Source organism: Stegostoma tigrinum, chromosome 37 (assembly GCF_030684315.1).
Source record: "Stegostoma tigrinum isolate sSteTig4 chromosome 37, sSteTig4.hap1, whole genome shotgun sequence".
Classification (NCBI taxonomy): Eukaryota; Metazoa; Chordata; class Chondrichthyes; order Orectolobiformes; family Stegostomatidae; genus Stegostoma; species Stegostoma tigrinum.
The window spans coordinates 22,506,920-22,528,053 of record NC_081390.1 but is presented as its reverse complement, the minus strand read 5'-3'; the positions used below and the strand labels follow the sequence as shown (position 1 = coordinate 22,528,053).

The following is a 21,134-nucleotide window of genomic DNA, read 5'->3' as shown; positions in this document are numbered from 1 at the left end:
GCACAATAATGATTTGTTGCACAACTTTTGGACAACAGTGAGATGGATGCTCTACGAAGACTATTGCTTGGGTGAGGGGAGGGTATATGTTGATCAAGGTTAGTCAGCTCACTGAGGCAACTTTTTCTTAACGAAATGGCACCAGAACAGATAGAACCTGAAGTTAAGCCACCAGCAAAGAGCAGGATCTTTCACCATGCCGCACAGCATTTGCTGAGCACTGGAGCTATGACTTGACACTTCTGATGCAAGTCTATGCTACTGCAGGAAATGAACTCCCTGAGTTACATGTTAAAGCTACAAGTGCTATTATAGTGAAATTAATTTTCTGTTTTGGAACAGTTATCTCTACGAATACAGACTTTTGCAGGGACTCCAATTTTCCAATCTTTACATTTTAAAAATGCCTACAGTGACAGTGTCAATTTCAATCAGCTGGTGACATCAGAAGTTAAACTCAGACTGGTTGGTTGTTTTGCCGGGCACTACTGCCTCAGTTTGTGAGCATTGCAACAAGTTTTTGGTAACCTATCACCTTAATTCTCTGCCCTACTCTCACATTGCCACCTCTGCACTCTGCCAGCTTGCAGTGTTCCAGTGAAGCTCAATATAAGCTTTTGGAACAGCATCCAATCTTCGGATTAGATGATCTCCAGACCCTATACTCAACACTAAGTTCAATAATTTCAGTCCATGATCTCTGTCACACTTAGTTTCCTCTTCTTTTATTTTTTCCTCATTATTGTTTCTGGTCAGCAGTACACCTGCTCTTGGCGAATTTTTTGTTCCTAGTCCCTTCTCACAGGTTCAGGAGTAGGCCAGTCAGCCCCTTGAGCCTGTTCTGCCAATCAATGCGATTATGGTTTTTAAGTTTTTTGGTATCTGGAAATGTCATCATACATAACTGGCTTTTTTTATCCACCACCAAATCACCATAACTTAATGAGGTCATGGTTAATCTGTGGCCTAATTCCATATCCTTTTGATCCATATCCTCAATGCCTTTGCTTAACAAAAATTTATCTCAGATTTAAAATTAACCACTGACCCCGCATCAACTGCTGTTTGAGGAAAAGAGTTTGAAATCTCTATTGCCTCTTGTATGAAGAAGTACTTCCTGACATCTTTCCTGAATGGTCTGGCCCTAACTCTGAGTGCCGTGTTGTTTCCAGAATTTTGAATCAGTGGAAATTGTCCTGTCCTGTTAATATTTTGAAGACTTTGATTGGATCAATCGGGGCTTGTCTTGTGAAGAGTGTAGTGATTTGAACCATGGCTGGGTAGATCTCATTGATACTGAGATCCATAATTAGGGTTGTTAACCTGGGTCAATCAGTGAGTCCTGGCTGACAGATATAAACAGCAAATTCAGAAAGTCTCCTCAGTCCAAGGACTAGCCTTGAGGTAGCTGGTCACAGTCCACGTGAAAATAAACAGTGCCATGGTGATGGGTTACCAGCTTCTCTGCAGTTATTACAAAGTGAGATTGAGCAGTTTAGGCCTATCCTCCCTGGAGTTGAAGTATGCACGATGCTAAAGGCGAATGACAAAGGAAAGATCGAGAGTATGTTTCTTCACGGGGAGAATCTAGAACGGTCATCATTTTAGGAGTACACAGGTGCTGCCAGACCTGCTGAGTTTTCCTGCCCTTTCTGTTTTCATTTTGGATTAGAAATAAACCCAATTATTCAAAACTGGGTGTGTTAAGTGGAGGCAATGGTATTGTAATGTCACTGGCTATTAATTCAGAGCCCGGGTTGAATCATGGCAGATGGTGAAATTTAAACTCAATAAAAATCAGAATTTCTTTTAAGAACAGTGAGGTTATTGACACATACAGGATTCTGGAGAGACTGGACAGGGTAGATATGGAGAGGTTGTTTCCTGTTGTGGAACAGTCTAGAACCAGAGGGCGTCATCTCAGTGTAAGCAGTTACACATTTAAGACAGAGATTTCTTCTCTCAAGAGAGTAGTAAAAGGGTGGAATTCTTTACCACAGAGAGCTGTCGCAGCTGGGTCATTAAGTATATCCAAGGCTGAGACTGATAGGTTTTTAATCAGGAAGAGGAATTAATGGAGAAATATGGAGTTCGGATTAATAGATCAACCTACGATCTCAGTGAATGGTGGAGCAGACTCAGTGGGCTGAATTGACTTCTACTCTGGAGTCTAATCGTCTCAAAGAGGCTATACCAAACTTGAAACATTAACAGGTTTTCTCTCTTGGACCCACAGAATGGGATGAAGAGGTTTGGAACGCTCCTCAACAAATGTCAGTTGATGCGAAATCTGTTGTTAGTTTTCAATCAAAGATTGCTTTGTTTTGTTAAGGGATATGGGCTGAGGGAAGGTGTATAGAGTTAAACTACAGATCAGCCATGATCTCATTGAATGATGGAGCAGGTTCAAGGGGCTGAATGGCCTACTCCGTGTTCTAACACTTGCTTTTTTTTTAAAAAGTCTAGTATTATGGTAACCATTGCCATACGCCGTTTACATAAAGGAGGTGCTGGACTGAGGGAATATTCTGGAGACGTGGGTTCAAACCCCACCATGGCAGATGATGGAATTTGACTTCAACAAAAATCTGGAATTCAAACTTAAATGATGACCACAAATCCTTTGTCCTTTGTCAGAAGAATCCCATCTGGTTCACTAATATAACTCAGAACCTCAGGCTAATGTTCTGGGGACTGGGTTCAAATACCATCATGGTGGGTGGTGACCAGTGATAATGGGGACTGCAGATGCTGGAGAATCCAAGCTAACAAAGTGTGTAGCTGGATGAACACAGCAGGCCAAGCAGCATCTTAGGAGCACAAAAGCTGACGTTTCGGGCCTAGACCCGGCTCTCTGATGAAGGGTCTAGGCCGGAAACATCAGCTTTTGTGCTCCCGAGATGCTGCTTGGCCTGCTGTGTTCATCCAGCCCCACACTTTATTATGATGGGTGGTGCAATCTGAATTCAATAAAATTCAAAACCTTCAATTTAAAAAACACTAATGATGACCTCTGCGGATTGTCAGGAAAACCCATTTGGTTCACAATGCCCTTTATGGAAGGAAGCTGGAAGGTTTAGTGGGATACTGGAGGGTTGGTGTGGACTTGCTGGGCTGAACGGCCTACTTCCACAGTGTAGGGATCCCGTGGCACATCAAACTCAATCATCGTACTCCTTTTAGCTGTTTATCTAGTTTCCCCTTCGAAGTGTCTACACTATTCAAATGCTGTACTCAGGTAGGGACACAGTAGCGGCTAGGAATTCTCTGATTCCCTGGTGTGGCCTACGCGTGATTTTCGGGTTCCTGACCACTCTCTGAAATTGCTGAAGCAAGGGTAGTCAGTGCTGAGCCAGTCAGTGACTCCCAGGTAAGACTGGAAGGACCGAAAGGTGACTGAGTGAGTGAGCACATTGCAAAGCGCTGTTGACACTAGGGCAGGAGGGGGGGTGGTAAATGCATCGGCTTCCGGGTTAGAAAAGTAAACGTATTTAGTTTTTGCTTTCGCATTGAATCCCGGAGCAGCGTGTGATGATTTCGCCGGAAAGCTGCAGTTGCATCGTCTCTGCGGGTTTGCGGAGTGAAGCCGGAGTTACCGGGTACTGGGACGGAGCGCGGAGCTGCAGCGGGCTCCTCCTGGACCGCCAGCGGGGGCTGGTGCTCTGCCATGCCCAGATCCTCTCCCCTTTCCTCCGGCAGCAGCAGCAGCTCAGCCGCCAGCCCTTCCTGCTTCCTGGGGCTTTCCACAGGGATCTGCAGATCCAGGTCCAGTTCCGCGCCAGGACCAGCCCAGGAGGAGGCCGAACCGAACCCCGCTCTGAGCCCCTGTCAGAGAGCCCCAGCCCTGACCTGAACCCAGAGGTGCCAGCCTCAGGGCTGGTGAGGTCCCAGGGCTACGGCCCTGCCACTTTTCTGGTGGCTTTCCCTTGCCTGGAATTTCGGGAAGCCTTCCAGAGTTTGTACCATGAGGCAGACCAATGGCACTTCTCCCTCGATGACCAGGAGGCTGCCCTCGAGGACCTGGCCTGGTTTGGTTTGCTGCAGTGCCCAAGCTGGGCAAGGGGCTCCCAGGGTGGAGAAAGCCTGCAGTACGTGAGCAGTGAACTCCTGAGAAAAGGGCAGACCCTGTTCAGCTGTGCATCCCCATTCGCCAGCTTCTGGTCAGAGGTCTTCATGAACACATTCAGTAAAGGGATCGTGAGTAATCTGGCTGGAGAGCGCAACGCGGTGATCTTGACCGATGCTCGCTGTCTGCCTGGGACTGAAGGAGGTGGCATTTATCTCAAGCTGCACGGTCTGTACTATTTAGCAGGTTTGATCGCCGCTCCACTGTGCTGGAAGGCCCACGAGTGGGTTGGATTGACACTGGTGTGTTCTATCACCTGCATATTCAAAGCCATCAGAAGGATTTGGAATGCCCTCGATAAGAATGGCAAAAGCGTGTCATTTTGCCCAATGTCTGGTCACTTGCCCCTGCCCAGCTCAAGGTGGCAGGGTGTCCTGACCCAACTGTTTGGTGTAGTTGCCCTTTTGGAGAGTGATGGAGTGTGGGGTTCGGGAGTGGTCATCAGTCCAAGGTTAATACTTACATGTCGTCATGTGTTGGGCCGGGCATCGGCTGTCGAAGTGAAAATACAGCCTGACTCGGGCAGGTACGAATTCTGGCTGGAGAGTTATGTCAAAGTATTATATTGCTATAGGACCTGCGTAACGTCTGAACTTGTTTAAAAAACAGCCATGAAGCCTTCTGTGACCAAACAATATGCGCATTTGGTGCAGGACATTCATTCTTTGAGCCAGAGATTGTAAGTTCAAATCTATCTCCAGGGCTTCAGTCTATAAGCATTAACTCTCAGAGGCTGCACTTCATGAAATGACTCCTAGGCTTGAGGAGCAATCATGCTTCAAAGCCTGAATCCTGTTGTAGTGGCATAGAGTCATACAGCATGGAAACAGACCCTTCAGTCCACCTAGTCCATGCTGCCCATAATCCCAAATTAACCTGTCCACTCCTGGCCCATATCCCTTCGAATCTTTCTTAATCATGTACTAATCCAAATGTCTGTTAAACATTGTAATTGTACCCCCATTAACCACTTTCTCAGAAAGTTCATTCCGCATGCGAACCACCCACTGTGTGTAAAAAAAATTGTTCCTCGTGTCTTTTTTAAGTGTCTTTCCTCTCACCTTAAAAATGTGCCCCCTGATCTTGAAATCCCTCATCCTAGGGAAAACACAGCTACCATTAACTCTAAGATAACAAAGTGTGGAGCTGGATGAACACAGCAGGCCAAGCAGCATCTCAGGAGCACAAAAGCTGACGTTTCGGGCCTAGGTCTAGGCTTGAAACGTCAGCTATTGTGCTTCTAAGATGCTACTTGGCCTGCTGTGTTCATCCAGCTCCACACTTTGTTATCTTGGATTCTCCAGCATCTGCAGTTCCCATTATCTCTTACCATTAACTCTATCTCCTTAAATTTCCATCAGCGGTCAGAAAATCAAAGATAATGTGTGCCTAAAATTATGATTGTGGGCAGGTTTTTTAACCTATTTTTCCCAATCAACCTGTTCAGAAATGTTGTTGTTACATACCGGTGGAGCAAGTGGGACTTGAAACTGGGCCTCCTGGTCTACGAGTAGGGACACTACAAGAGGACAGTTACTTTTATAACATAACAACAGAAACCACACCTTTGTTCATTGAACAGAAAACATTTTGGGATAGTTCTGCAGTATATGATGAATCTTTCTCACAGCTACTACAGTTCATTCTGAGCGGACTGAGTACAGATATATTTGTGCATTAGGAACAGTTAAGAGTAACAGATGTCCATTGGGTCACACTTTTGTGATCCAGTTTCAAGGGTTCTTGTAGCACAGAGGTAGTGTCCCTACCCCGAACCAGGGGACCTGGGTGAAGTCCCTCTGGCTGTGTAATAACATCTCTGAACAGGTTGATTCGAAATCTAAGTTAGTAAAGAAAAGAGCTCATGTTTTTTGAAAATAATTGGTTTCAAGGGTTGATAGTGGCACACTGGTAGTGCCCACCTCTGACCCAGGTTCAAGACACATATGAGTGATGTGTAGATTGATTTTCAGATTTGCTTCCCAATAGTGCATTAGTGAACCATATGAGTTTGTATACCAGTGGTCATCAATTAAGCCAGCTTTTAATTCCGGATTTTATTGAATGTAACTTTCACTATCTGCCATGGTGAGATTTGAACTTCCAGGCTATTAGCTTGGGCTTCTCAATTTCAAATCTCGTCATAGAGTCACAACATTACCACCTGCCCCTCAAGGAGTGTGGCTAAACCAAATGGAAGGCAGAATGGGGCCTGCTTCTTCCTTTGATGAATGAATGTTTACCATATTTGCAACCACCTCCATTTATTTAGCATTTTGTTTTTGCAACATTTTACAACATGCAAATTAATGCTGAACCAGATGAGAAGCTAGTAAGCCAGGTAACCAAAAATTGGTCCGAGAAATCCGTGTGAGATTCTTAAGAGCATCTTAAGGGAGGACTGAGGGTTAGAGAGGCAGAATGGTTTAGAGAGAGAATTCCAGAACTTAGGGTGAAGGAAACTGAAAGCTGACGTGACAGTGGTAATGTAATTATAATTGGGGATGCATAAGAGACCAAAAATGGAGGGTGCAGAGATCCCAGGTAGCAAGCAACTTTGGAGATTGGGAGGCGTGAGACCATGGAGGGATTTGAAAACAAAGATGAAAATTTTAACATGTTGTTAAAGGTGTTGCTCAACCAGCAACTAGTATGGGTCAGTGAGCAGTGAATGGGCCTTAGTACGAGTCAAGAGCTTAGGATGCAAAGGTGAACCTGAGTTAATGAAAGCCAGAGGCTATCGCTCAAGCAGCAACTCATAATCCGCTTGGGAACCCTGCAGCCCAATGGTATCAATGTGGACTTCACCAGCTTCAAAATCTCCCCTTCCCCCACCGCATCCCAAACCCAGCCCGGCCTGTCTCTGCCTCGCTAACCTGTTCTTCCTCTCACCCATCCCTTCCTCCCACCCCAAGCCGCACCTCCATTTCCTACCTACTAACCTCATCCCACCTCCTTGACCTGTCCGTCTTCCCTGGACTGACCTATCCCCTCCCTACCTCCCCACCTATACTCTCCTCTCCACCTATCTTCTTTTCTCCCCATCTTCGGTCCGCCTCCCCCTCTCTCCCTATTTATTCCAGAACCCTCACCCCATCCCCCTCGCTGATGAAGGGTCTAGGCCCGAAACGTCAGCTTTTGTGCTCCTGAGATGCTGCTGGGCCTGCTGTGTTCATCCAGCTTCACACTTTATTATCAGCCATTGTGTCATTTTTTTCTGCATTGTGGTTACCCTTTGTAAAACAAATCTTTCACAGAGTTTGTGAAACAGAAACCAGCTGATATCAGTGTTAACCCATGCAGGATACAGTTTAACATACACCGGGGCTCTGTCTGCTTCCTGACCCAATTGACTCTAAGTAAGGCAGCTAATTAGAATGGAAATGGCTAAAATCACATCAGGGACTTGTTCAAAACGTTTATGTCAAAAGTTATTAAAAAAATAGTTTGTAAAGTTTCAACCAAAGTCGATAAGATCATTAAATTGAACTGGAATTAGCTTTATTTTCATGTGCACTCAAGAGAGTGCAGTGAAAGGTTTGCAATGTTGTCGTTTATGGCACCCTCTTAGGCACAAGATACTTGGGCACAGATGCTTAAGTATTTTGGCACAAATCTGAAGGAATAATAAATAAAAGTCCAGCATAAGAATAAAAAGAAAAAAGTAGTACTCGAATTATAGTCCTTTTCACCTCAGCCTGTGCCAGCGCCGAGTTTCCGGACGCACAGGGCTTTGAAACTTGAGTCCTCACCTCCAGTCTGCAAGGGACTCCCCTTGCCCTGTGCTGTCCTTTGGCCCAGGACTCCCCTCACCCCGCGCTATCCTCCGTCCCGGGACTGTCCTCTCCCCGTGCCGTGCTCCAGCCCAGGACTGCCCTCCCCCTGCGCCGTGCTCCAGCCCGGGACTGCCCTCCCCCTGCGCCGTTCTCCAGCCTGGGACTGCCCTCCCCCTGCACCGTGCTCCATCCCGGGACTGCCCTCCCCCCACGCCGTGCTCCAGCCCGGGACTGCCCTCCCCCTGCGCCGTGCTCTAGCCCGGGACTGCCCTCCCCTCGTGCCGTGCTCCAGCCCGGGACTGCCCTCCCCCTGCGCCGTGCTCCAGCCCGGGACTGCCCTCCCCCGCACCGCGCTCCAGCCCGGGACTCCCCTCCCCCCGCGCCACGCTCCAGCCTGGGACTCCCCTCCTCCCGCACCGCTGTCCGGTTCAGAAGTCTCCTTCTCCATTCCCCTCTGAGTAAGTTTAAAAGTTAAAACTTTAACGATAAACAATCAAGAAAAGAGAGAAAATGTACGTTTGAGGTTGATATTAGGTCTTTTACCCCTCCTTGAGGTGTTTAGTCCTTTTTTGGCAGATGACAACATGACCATGTGTGCTCCCTAACATTATTGGCATGCTGCAACAAATTCTATACCATCTGATCCCCAGAATAATTGCTGTCCTTTACTTTGTGATTAGGCCCTAGTAAGTTTATTCTGACATATCCCTCTGTGTACCTGCAGCTGCCTTGCATCGAAGGGAAGAGTGTTGTTTGCTACAAAAGACAATTCAGCCTATGATGTCGCATTGGTGGAACTGGAAAAAGACCTGCTGTATGTTGAAGTACCTGTTGCTGCTTCAGCGTTTAACACAGGTAAGGAATGGCACAAAAGATAATGCAAGAAAAACAGTTTATTAACCGGAATCAAAAATGATATACAAATAAAAGCCAAATACTGCAGATGCTGGAAATCTGAAACAAACACAGAAAGTGAAGAAATTCAGCACCTCTGGCAGAATCTATGGAGAGAGAAACGGAGTTAATGTTTCCAGTCTGAGATGACTTGAGTTCTGAAGAACAGATGCAATGGACTGAAAGTGTTATCTCTGTTTCTGTGACTACAGATTCTGCCAGACTTGCTTAGTTTAAAACATAGATCATGGAGCACAGAATAGTATAGCACAGGAACAGGCCCTTCAGCCCACCATGACTGTACCGATCATGATGTCATTCTGAACTAATCTAATTTGTTTGCAAAAGGTTCTTATCCCTCTATTCCCTTCATGTTCATGAAACTGACTAAGTGCCTCTTAAACATTGCTGTTGTATCTGCTTCTACCACCACTTCCCATGCCAGCATATTGCAGATGTGGAAGTGCTGGCGTTGGACTGAGGTGGATGGTGTCAGAAGTCACATGACACCAGGTTATGGTGTAACAGGTTTATTTGAACTGTCAAGCTTTCGGAGTGCTGCTCCTTTGTCAGGTGAAGTGAGAGAAGGGCACGCAGACGCAGCATTTGTAGACAAAGAGATCAAGGGCAGAGAGATAAAAAGATCATACAGATGGTGTGAGTGGAGTGTTAAATAATAAGTCTCTGCAGGTGATCAGAAGTGTTAGGTGGTGTGAGTAAAGTGAATAACAAGTGAAGGGATGACCTATCATCTGATTAAATGAGGCAGAGAGATATTTACAAAAAATTAGAAGTAAGGTGTTGCTGGAGACAAATTAAGTGACTGGAATAACATGGTAGGTATGAGATTCGCATGCTGAACATCTAACCAAAGTAATACATAATACAAAACTGTACAAACAAATTAAGTTACAGAGGTCATAACAGTTTATCAAGGTGATGGTGTCAAAGCCGGACCATTAAGTAGGTTTTATAGATACAAAACAGTGTGATGGGGTCACAAGTAGTGTGGCATAAGATCATGGTTGATGTCACCTTCATGGGTACAGAGCTATCAGTTTCAGCTCGGTGATTCTGCGTTGTTGTGTATCTCAAAGTCTGCCTTTGGAGGATGCTCATCCGAAAATCTAAGGCTGAATGTCCTTGACCACTGATGTTCTCCCCGACTGGGAGGGAATATTCCTGTCTGGCGATTGTTGCGCAGTGTCTATTCATCCGGTGTCATGGCATTTGTGTGGTCTCACCAATATACCACGCCTGGGAGCATCCTTGCCTTCAGCATATGAGATAGGTAACATTGGCCAAATCATACGTGTATCTGCCATGTGCATGGTGAGCGGTGTCCCCATGTTTGACGGTGGTATCCACATCGATGACATGGCATGTTTTGCAGAGGTGGCTGTGACAAGGTTGAACAGTGTTGTGGTTGATGTTATCCTGAAGGCTGGGTAAGTTTGCTGCGAACTATGGTCTCTTTAAGATTTGGCAAGAAGTGGAGGCGTAGGGATGATCTTGGCGAGATTATTGTCATCATCGATGACATGTTGAAGGCTGTGAAGAGCTTGGCATAGTTCCTTCACTCCAGGCAAGTGCTGGACAATGAAGGTTGCCCTATCAGTTGTATCCTGTGTCTATCTTCTGGGGAGGTCATTACATCTGTTCACGGTGGCACGTTAGAATTGATGATCGATGAGTTGAGTCCTGTTCTTATGAGGGCACCCTTCAAATATTTGGGAGTCCATCGCGTTCCTCCTGGTCTGAGCAGACCCTGTATATGTGCAGGTTCTGTCCTTAGGGGATGGCTTCTTTAATTTATTTCAGGTGGAAGCTAGAGAAGTGTAGCATCGTGAGGTTATCCATGAGCATGCAGTGAGAGAGGTACTGAGTTCTCCATCCCTGATAGCGATGTCTGTGTCCGAGAATGAGACTGATTCTGAAGAGTAGCCCATGCTAAGTCTGATGGTGGGATGGAACTTGTTGATTTCGCTTTGTAGTTGTTTCAATGTTTTCTCAAATGTTGTCAGTGTATCTGGCATTTACCATTGGTCAGAGTTCCTATACAGTGAACAAATCTTGCTGGAACTTGTGCATGCAAATGTTGGTATATTGGGTGCAAATTTGATCCCCATGGCTGTTCCCCGTGTCTGGACAAAGAACTTGTTGTCAAAGATGAAGATATTATGGTGAAGGTTGAAACGGCTGAGTGTAGGATGGCATCTGGAAATTGGCAGTTGGTGGTGTTGAGTACTGAGGCAGTTACAGCAAAGCCCTGTCACTGGTGTAGATTGTTGAAACATCCATAGAGACGAGGAACGTTCCTCGTTCGACTGGTCCACGGGTGCTGAGTTTCTGTAAGAAATCTGTGGTGTCGTGACAGAGGCTGGGGTTTCCCTGTGCAGTGCGTTGCAAGATACTCTTGTCATAGCCAGAGAGGTTCTCACACAGGGTCCCATATCCTTACCAGGGTACAATGGGACGTCTGGGTGTGTTGGCTTTATGCACCTCTGGAAGGCCATAGAAGTCTTCTATGTGAGAAGACCCCGGGATGAGAGCACACAGGATACTCTGAACATCTGGATTAAAGGTCTTGGTCAGTCTGTTCAGTCGACTGGTGCGTTTTTTGGTCAGATCAGTCTGTGATGTTCCTGGTTGCTCAGTTGTCTGTGTACTTCCTTACAGTAGCCTGTTCTATTCTGTATTATGGTGGCTCCTCTTTTGTCTGCTGGTTTGGTGACAATGTTGCAACTGGTCCAGACATGTACCACCCTCTGCTTCATAAAAAGGCCTTCCTCTCACCTCTCTTTTAAACTTTCCCCCTCTCATCTTAAAACGGTGCCTCTCATGATTTCACATTTCATTGGTTTCAATTCTTTGTTGTGACTTGGTAGGAATTGATATAACTGAGTGGCTTGCATTTCGGAGGGCAGTTGAGAGTCAGCCACATTGCTGTGGGACGGGAGTCACATGCAGGCCAGACCAGGTCAGGGTGGTAGATTTCCCTTCCCTGAAGGACATTAGTGAACCAGGTGGGTTTTTCCTGGCAATCGATAATGCATTCATGGTCATCATTAGATTCTTCATTCAAAGATTTTTTAAATGCATTGAATTCAAATTCCACTGTCTGCCATAGTAAGATTTGAAGCCAGGTTCCTAGAATATTAGAGATAACAAGGAATAGAGCTGGATGAACACAGCAGGCCAAGCAGCATCAGAGGAGCAGGAAGGCTGATGTTTTGGGCCTAGACCCTTCTTTAGAAAACGGTCTAGGCCCATAACGTCAACCTTCCTGCTCCTCTGATGCTGCTTGGCCTGCTGTGTTCATCCAGCTCTACACCTTGTTATCTCAGATTCTCCAGCATTTGCAGTTCCTACTATGCCTAGAATATTCGCTGAGTTTTTGGATTAATAGTCTCTGATAATATCACTAGGCAATTATTCAAGGCGAAGTGTGAAGTGTGGCAAAGTGTGACTAGCGTACATTTAGTATTACTTTGGTGGTGCAGACTTGTTGGGCCGAGGGATCTCTTCTGCACAGTATGATTCTACACACAATTGGGTAATGATTCAGAATGACACCAATACTGACTGAGGTTAGAATGTGTATTTTCCTTCTCAGCCTCTCCCCTAGCCTGAGGTGTGGTGACTCTCCGGTTAAGACTCTCTCAGGTTCTCTCTAATTAGAAAGCAGCCCTGGGACGATGCTGACTTTAGCTTACCTTTATGATTCTATGGAACCTTTTATATTCTGTAAATTCACTTTCAAATCATCAACAATTTACATGGATCAAAGTAATGCAGTCTTGCTTTACTGAGGAATTAAAATCAGTGATTTTTTAAAAAAGAAACGTTTCTGTAAAGTCAACATTAGAATGATTACAGATTAGATGAGGAAAATGTTTTCACCGAGGGGGTGGTAGGAGTCTGGAGGCTACCAGAGGCACAGACTGTCAACTCATTGAAAATGCTGTCCAGACATATAATGCCGTGCTTTGGACTAAATGCTTAAAAATGCCTGCCCTGGTCGACCCATTGTCTCAGCCTGTTCCTGCCCCACTGAACTCATCTCCACCTATCTGGACTCCATTTTCTCCCCTTTGGTCCAGGAACTTCCAATTCCCTGGCCCCCAACACCTCATTTTCACCATGGACGTCCAGTCCCTATACACCCGTATTCTGCATGCAGATGGCCTCAAGGCCCTCCGCTTCTTCCTGTCCCGCAGGCCCGACCAGTCCCCCTCCACCGACACCCTCATCCACCGAGCCGAACTCGTCCTCACCCTCAACAACTTATTTTTCGATTCCTCCCACTTCCTACAGACAAGCAGGTGGCCATGGGTAACTGCATGGGCCCTAGCTATGCCTGCCTCTTTGTAGGTTACGTGGAACAGTCCCACTTCCGCACCTACACAGGCCCCAAACCCCACCTCTTCCTCCGTTACATTGATGACTGAATCAGCACCGCCTCTTGCTCCCCAGAGGAGCTCGAACAGTTCATCCACTTCACCAACACCTTCCACCAAACCTCAAGTTCACGTGGGCCATCTCCAACACATCCCTCACCTTCCTGGACCTCTCAGTCTCCATCTCAGGCAACCAGCTAGAAGCTGATGTCCATTTCAAGCCCACAGACCCCCACATCTACCTAGAATACTCCTCCTCCCACCCACCCTCCTGCAAAAATTCCATCCCGTATTCCCAATTCCTCCGCCTCCGCCGCATCTGCTCCCACGATGAGGCATTCCACTCCCGCACATCCCAGATGTCCAAGTTCTTCAAGGACCGCGACTTTCCCCCCGCAGTGGTCGAGAACGCCCTTGACTGCGTCTCCCGCATTTCCCGCAACACATGCCTCACACCCCACCCCCGCCACAACCGCCCAAAGAGGATCCCACCTCGATCTCACACACCACCCACCAACCTCCGGATACAACGCATCATCCTCCGACACTTCTGCCATCTGCAATCCGACCCCACCACCCAAGACATTTTTCCATCCCCACCCTTGTCTGCCTTCCGGAGAGACCACTCTCTCCGTGACTCCCTTGTTCGCTCCACACTGCCCTCCAACCCCACCACACCCGGCACCTTCCTCTGCAACCGCAGGAAGTGCTACACTTGCCCCCACACCTCCTCCCTCACCCCCATCCCAGGCCCCAAGATGACTTTCCATATTAAGCAGATGTTCATCTGCACATCTGCCAATGTGATGTACTGTATCCATTGTACCCGGTGTGGCTTCCTCTACATTGGGGAACCTAAGCAGAGGCTTGAGGACCGCTTTGCAGAACACCTCCGCTCGGTTCGCAACAAACAACTGCACCTCCCAGTTGTGAACCATTTCAACTCCCTCTCCCATTCCTCAGATGACATGTCCATCCTGGGCCTCCTGCAGTGCCACAAGGATGCCACCCAAAGGTTGCAGGAACAGCAACTCATATTCTACTTGGGAACGCTGCAGCCCAATGGTATCAATGTGGACTTCACAAGCTTCAAAATCTCCCCTCCCCCCACTGCATCACAAAACCAGCCCAGCTCATCCCCTCCCCCCACTGCATCCCAAAACCAGCCCAGCCTGTCTCCACCTCCCTAACCTGTTCTTCCTCTCACCCATCCCTTCCTCCCACCTCAAGCCGCACCTCCATTTCCTACTACTAACCTCATCCCACCTCCTTGACCTGTCTGTCTTCCCTGGACTGACCTATCCCCTCCCTACCTCCCCACCTATACTCTCCTCTCCACCTATCTTCTTTTCTCTCCATCTTGGGTCCGCCTCCCCCTCTCTTCCTATTTATTCCAGAACCCTCTCCCCATCCCCCTCTCTGATGAAGGGTCTAGGCCCGAAACGTCAGCTTTTGTGCTCCTGAGATGCTGCTTGGCCTGCTGTGTTCATCCAGCTCCACACTTTGTTATCTTAGCTTAAAAATGTTCTTGAGTTAGGTGCAAATGACACAATGGACCAAATGGTCTCATTCTCTGCCTCAAACATGCTATGGTTCTATCATTGACTAGCTGGCTGAAGTTAGAGTCAGTCCGTTTTCTTTTAGAAATTCTTACTTAAGTATCACACAATTATGGGCAGGTGACTCTGCTGTTGAGATAATGGAGTGGTGATTAACATAAGAATCTAGGAACCAATTTTATTTGTTCAAAGGCTGACTGGGGCAGCGTTGTCAGACCATAAGACCTCAGAGCAGAAGTAGGCCAGTCTGTTGCCCATCCCTAGCTGGTGGTGGTGACCTGCCGAATTGAACTGGTGCATTCCAACCCCCCAGTGCTTTAGAGAGGGAGGTCCAGGAGATTGACCCAATGACAGTGGGGGAATAGTGATATAATTCCATCTCAAGATGATGTGTGGCTTGGAGGGGAACTTGCTGCTGGTGGTGTTCCCTGCTATCTTTACCCTTGTCATTTTAGGTGGTAGTGGTTATGGGTTTGGAGGAGCTTTGGTGAGTTACTCACAGGCTTTCAGTTACAAATCAAACTGGTATGTGGAGATTGCTACGTGTTGACTGAAGCACTTTCTCCCTGATATGTACAGTATCGTGTTCCACACTTGTGTCATGCTCATCTCTTGTATGTGAGGTAGGGAGTTCCCTGAGTAAAGGCACAAATGGGGCAGAGACAATGCATGATATGCATTGTAATGAACGAGGAACGAAGGCACACAATAAGGTTTGATAAAACCTTATCTCCCTGTCACTGGGTGAGAAACGGTTCATAGAGGGGAGTGTTTGTTGTCAGTTAACATTGACATTTATTAACAGAGCAAATTGCACATCTCTTGTAGGCAGGCATGAGATATGTTCGAGAGGACACCTCAGTGAGTTTAAAGCAGTGTTTGAGCTTACAATGTGTATTTTTTTCAGGGTAAGAGAGGTTGGTGTTGGGGAATTAAATTCTTTGAATATTTTACACTCAGCACCAGGCACAACACTGTTCAGGCACCAGATATGGTTCAGTTTAGTTTGAAAATGCCTTGTGGACTAGCGAGTGCAAACTGCTGACTGAGCATAAACGTTGTCTGTATGTCAGCTTCAGAATGTGAGCTGGATTAAAATGTCAGGAGTCCGGTCACAGCTCAACTCTCCCAGAATGCAAAATAAAACATAACTGTGTAAAATGGCCTTGAATCTGGCAATGTGTGTGTAATGCTAGGCTGAGAACAAAACTGGTGTTACATTTATGTCACCTTACCGAAAGCTAACCTCCCAGCTGAGCATGCCTTCCGCTGAATACTCTGCAGTGGAGTGCAAGTTACTATCAGAGCCACATACATTTAAGACAGAAGAAGGATTTGAATTCACACCTAACACTTTTTTTTACAGCTCACAATGCCCTAAAGCACTTTACAGCTTTTTGTTGAAGTGCTGTTGTAACTGCTGTTGTAATATTCGAAAATCAGCAGCCAATTTGCACACAACAAGCTCCCACAAAGCACAATGTAAGCATCACAGTGTGGAGCTGGAGCAACACAGCAGGCCAGGCAGCATTAGAGGAGCAGGAAAGTTGACATTTTGGATTGGGACCCTTCTTCAGGGTCCTGAGCCGAAAGGTCAACTTTCCTGCTCCTCTGATGCTGCCTGGCCTGTTGCGTTCATCCAACTCCGCACTGTGTTATCTCTGACTCCAGCATCTGCAGTTCTTCCTATCTCATGACCAGATTATCTGGTTGAGGGACACATTTTGAATGGGACAACATGACAAATTCCCCTATTCTTCTTATAACAGTCCCATTGGATCTATAACACCCACATGAGAGGCTTCAGTTCAAGCTAGCACCTTCAGCAGTGCAGGGGTTTCTCAGTACTGCATTGGAGTACTGTAGTATTGCAAGACACTGGAGCAGTCCCACCAACACTACCTGTGCAAGATCCTGCGAATTCACAGGGAAGGAAGCTTTGATCAAACAGCTGAAATACTGACATTTTCTTTTCTGGACATTACTTCTGGAGCTATTTCTTGCACTTGTGATTTTTAAGCACCTCTTCATTTGTTTAATGGACTGTGTATTGAATTTTTAGCGGAAGCCTTATTCATATTTTGAAAGTGACTGTTTTCTCGCTACAGATCTTTACTCATTATGCCTGCCACTACATGATGGGCCAAAAGGCCATCACCTCCCCTTGAATTTAGATGAACAGGAAGAGACTGGAGGAAATAAATGGATGGAAGGACACCCCCAGCCCCCCTGACCTGAGAGTTTATCAATATCAGGAAGGTTAAATATGCAGGAGGGCTAGAAATTTTTTTCAGAAAATGTTGGAATGTCCACCTGACATTTTAGTCCATTGACTGAACAAACAACTAAAATATTACTGCCAATTTTGCACCATGTCCCCAAATCAAATTTCTAATCTCGGGGTCTTTCCTGAAGCAATGTTAAGACTGATGGGTGAACTGGTAAAAGTCTTTAAAAGTATATATGACAGGAAAAATGTAGTGAAGATGTTTCCACTTGTGAGGAAACTCCAGTACCAGCTGTCGTCTGTTCAAGATAGTCGAACTAGTTGATGGAGACTAATAGATTCTATGAGAATTTCAGGGGAAAATCCTTTACCTACAGAATATGGAACTGGCTACCACAGTGTATGCAGGAGGTGAATACTTCAAAAGGGGAAACTAGACAAAAACTGCTGAACGAATAGGATGATTGAGTCTGATGTACAATAGAATCCTGCCAGTGTGGAAGCAGGCCATTTATCCCAGCAAGTCCACACTGACCCTCTGAAGAGTATCCCACCCAGACCGATCCCCTGCAACTCTGCATTTCCCATGGCTAACCCACACATCATGGGCATATGGGCAATTTAGCATGGCCAGTTTACTTAATCTGCAAATCTTTGGACTTTGGGAGGAAATCAGAGCACTCAGACATGGGGAAAATGTGCAAAATCCACACATACAGTTTCCCGAGGATGGAATTGAACCGGGGTCCCTGGTACCAGGAAACAGCAGTGCTAACCACAGAGCCACCGTGCCACCCACTAGGAGGGCTGAGAGGAGATGCTGGGGGGATCACAATCATCAGTAAAGTCTGAATTGCCGGTTTCAGCGCTGTGTATTCTCCGTGGTGCCTTCAGTGAATCTATCTCTTTGCCCATAGGAGAGGATGTCTGTGTCATTGCCTATGGGGTGTTTGGCCAGAGCTGTGGGCCTTCAGTGACAGCTGGAGTTCTCTCTGCAGTGATCACAGTGGACCAGCAGCCAGCAATGCTTCAGACAACATGCGCAGTTCATGCTGGGACCAGTGGGGGCCCTGTCTTTAGAACAAGCAGCGGAGAGTTACTGGGTATGTAATCTGTCGTCACTTCATCATTAGAGATTGTAGAGGAGAACTTTTCATCAACTATTCAAAGCAGAGCAGCAGTGTTCTCCCATGTATTTATTTCACAGTCAATATCACTAAAAAAAGAATTAAGATGTGGTTAGAAAGATAAAGTTGATAAGGTAGTTATATTTCGGGGCTGTCTGTTTTTAACGGATGGTAGAATACAGGAATGAAGTGGTCATGTGACCTCCATTGATTCAGTCTGACAAACAGCCTGAATGGCCTGGCTACAATGAGGACGGAGGGATCTGAGTGAAAATGCTTGTTGAGATAGTGCAATATGACAAGGTCGTTTCCCTGGGATGGGGGAGTCAAAACCTAAAAGGCATAGGTTCAAGGTGAAAGAGGAAAGATTTAAAAGGGACCTAAGGGGCAATATTTTGACACAGATTGGTGCATGTATGCAATAAACTGTCAGATGATATGGTGGAGGTGAGTACAATTACCACGTGTAAAATGCATCTGGATGGGTACATTAGTGGGAAGGGTTGAGAGGGATATGGACCAAATGCTGGCAAATGGGACTAGATTATTTTAGGATATCTGGTCTGCATTGACAAGATGGACCGAAGGGCCTGTTTCTGTGCAGTATGACTCTGACTCTATAACTCTGGCCATTGGCTGGAACATCTAACTATGGATAGACTGTCCGTCTCCCAAGTCTTGCTGAAAAGTGTTAAGAATATCAGGTTTAATAAGCTATTATACTTTAAAATATCTATTTAATACCATAATAGAATGGATTTGAGATCTAGAGGATAGGTAATTAGCATTTCTACTTCTATACAAGGCCCATCTGCTTCATGTCGGAATGGAAAGAGCTAGGAAAGTGGAAGAGTCCACAAAAAAAACTATTGTAGCATGAAGTTGCAGGGTTTCTCAAGGAATCACTGAACCCAGTTGACACAGTTCCTTCTGCAAGAATCCAGTGAGGGAGTGAGAGAGAGAGCAGGAGAGAAAATGATTGGGACAGCCAGACCCGTCACCTGAGGCAAAGATAAAGCTAATCCTGAGGTGGGAGCTCATGCTCAGATTGAAGTGATGGTATTTAAACCTCATCGACCGTTACATCTGCCCATCTCACCAACTTGTCACTGTCCTTTTTGAAGTTCGACACTGTCCTCTTCACAAAGTGTCCAAGTTTTGCTTCATCTAGAAACTTTGATATTGCCATCTGTAAGTCAAGGTTGTGATTATTTATATATATCAGGCAGGCCCCTTTGATGTATCCTCTTGTGGAAACGTCCTCCAGGGTTAAAATATGTCAGTTCTGAAAAAGAAACCAGACTGAAAACATTAACTCTGTTTATTCCCCACAGAACTGCCAGCCCTGCTGAGTTTCTTCAGCATTTTATAGAGTCATAGAGAAACAGACCCTTCAGTCCAACTTGCCCATGCCGACCAGATATCCTAAATTAATCGAGTCCCATTTGCCAGCATTTGGCCCATATCCCTCTAAACATCCTATTCATATACCCATCCAGATGCCTTTTAAATGTTGTAACTGTACCAGCCTCCACCACTTCGTCTGGCAGCTCATTCCATACACGCACCACCCTCTGTGTGAAAAGCTTGCCCCTTAGGTGGCTTATAAATCTTTACCCTCTCGCCTTAAACCTGCACCCTCTAGTTTTGGATTCCACTACCCTGAAAAAAGGACCTTGGCTATTCAACCTATCCATCCCCTTCATAAAGCCATAGAGTCGTACAGCACAGAAACAGACGCTTTGTCCAGCCAGTTCATGCTGAACATAATCCCAAACTAAACTAATTCCATCTACCTGCTCCGGGTCCTCCAAACCTTCCCTATGCAGGTACCTAACCAAATGTCTTTTCAACATTGTAATTGCGCCCACATCCACCACTTCCTCTGGAAGTTCATTCCACACATGAACCACTCTCTGTGTAAAAAAAGTTGCCCCTTATGTCTTTTTTTAAATCTTTCTCCTTTCACCTGAAAAAAATGCCCCCAGTTCTGAAAGCCCCTACCCTGGTTAAAAGACACTTACTGTTCACCTTATTTACACCCCTCATTATTGAATGAGCCTTTGTACACCCCAGTGAAAAAAGTCCCAGCCTATCCAGTCTTTCTTTAAAACCTTCCGTAGCCAGCAACATCCTGTGATTTTACAAACCTCTATAAGGTCACCCCTCAGCCTCCAAAGCTCCTGCTCTATTTTGCTTTAATATGAAATGTATGTGATCTTTCCATACAGGCATTGTATCTAGCAACACCCGAAACAACAGTGCAGGAGCCTGCTATCCCCACCTAAACTTCAGCCTTCCTATCACTGTCCTGCAGCCTTTGCTTTCTCGTTACAAACAAACAAGGGATGCTGCGGTCTTTGAGGAACTGAACCAAGTGAATGATCGCATGTGCGCTCTTTGGAGACCCCAGGACGGCTTCCTGATTACTCCGAAGAGCAAACTCTAATTGTGATGGGTCACCCAGGATTTTGATAATTTTGACCCCTCGTTGAACGTCCAAGATGCTTTTGGGAGATTAGTCTCATAAAGTTGAAAATAATGAGGAGCTTGTCTTCCCTGGCTCTGGAAACAATGATGTGGAATGTATCGAGATCTGTTGGTCATGGATTACCTGATCCAGATTTAAATCTAAGAAAGATGGAGAAAGTGTTAAAGCTGTAACCTCATCCCTGACTTTCAGATGATGCAGAACCTTGATTTCTCAATATTCAAAGTGACTTGAATTTTGCAAGAGATTTTTGTAGGAAGTGGAATAGGTCATTCAGCCCCTCAAGCCTGTCAGCTTGAGATCTGAATGTTTTGTGTAAATCACAGCAATGTGAAAAGCTGTTTTCTTTCATTAGCCAACTCCACTGTCCCTCTCATTTACTGTCATAAAGTTGGAAAGCATTCTGGTCTTGCAACACAGAGGAAAGGAAGGAAGTGATGATCACAGACCCAATTTAACAGGGAGTATTGAAGATTGTGAACCTTAAACATTCTAATTAAATCAAGTGGAACTGAATAAATCTTTCCGAAACCA

At 45.9% G+C, this 21,134-nt stretch overlaps 1 protein-coding gene across 2 annotated transcripts; it reads left to right on the top strand.

Moving 5' to 3' along the window:
- The first annotated feature begins 3,225 nt into the window (after nucleotides 1–3,225).
- tysnd1 (trypsin like peroxisomal matrix peptidase 1) lies at nucleotides 3,226–21,134 on the top strand. Of its 2 annotated transcripts, XM_048563577.2 has the most exons (4): nucleotides 3,230–4,652; nucleotides 8,627–8,757; nucleotides 17,900–18,085; nucleotides 20,341–21,134. In XM_048563577.2, exons 1-4 carry the CDS (start codon nucleotides 3,532–3,534, stop codon nucleotides 20,556–20,558), a joined length of 1,656 nt encoding a protein of 551 aa, XP_048419534.1. In that variant the 5' UTR covers nucleotides 3,230–3,531; the 3' UTR covers nucleotides 20,559–21,134. The 2 variants fall into 2 exon arrangements, with proteins under 2 accessions (XP_048419535.1, XP_048419534.1); XM_048563578.2 differs by lacking the exon at nucleotides 17,900–18,085 and having other exon boundaries at nucleotides 3,226–4,652.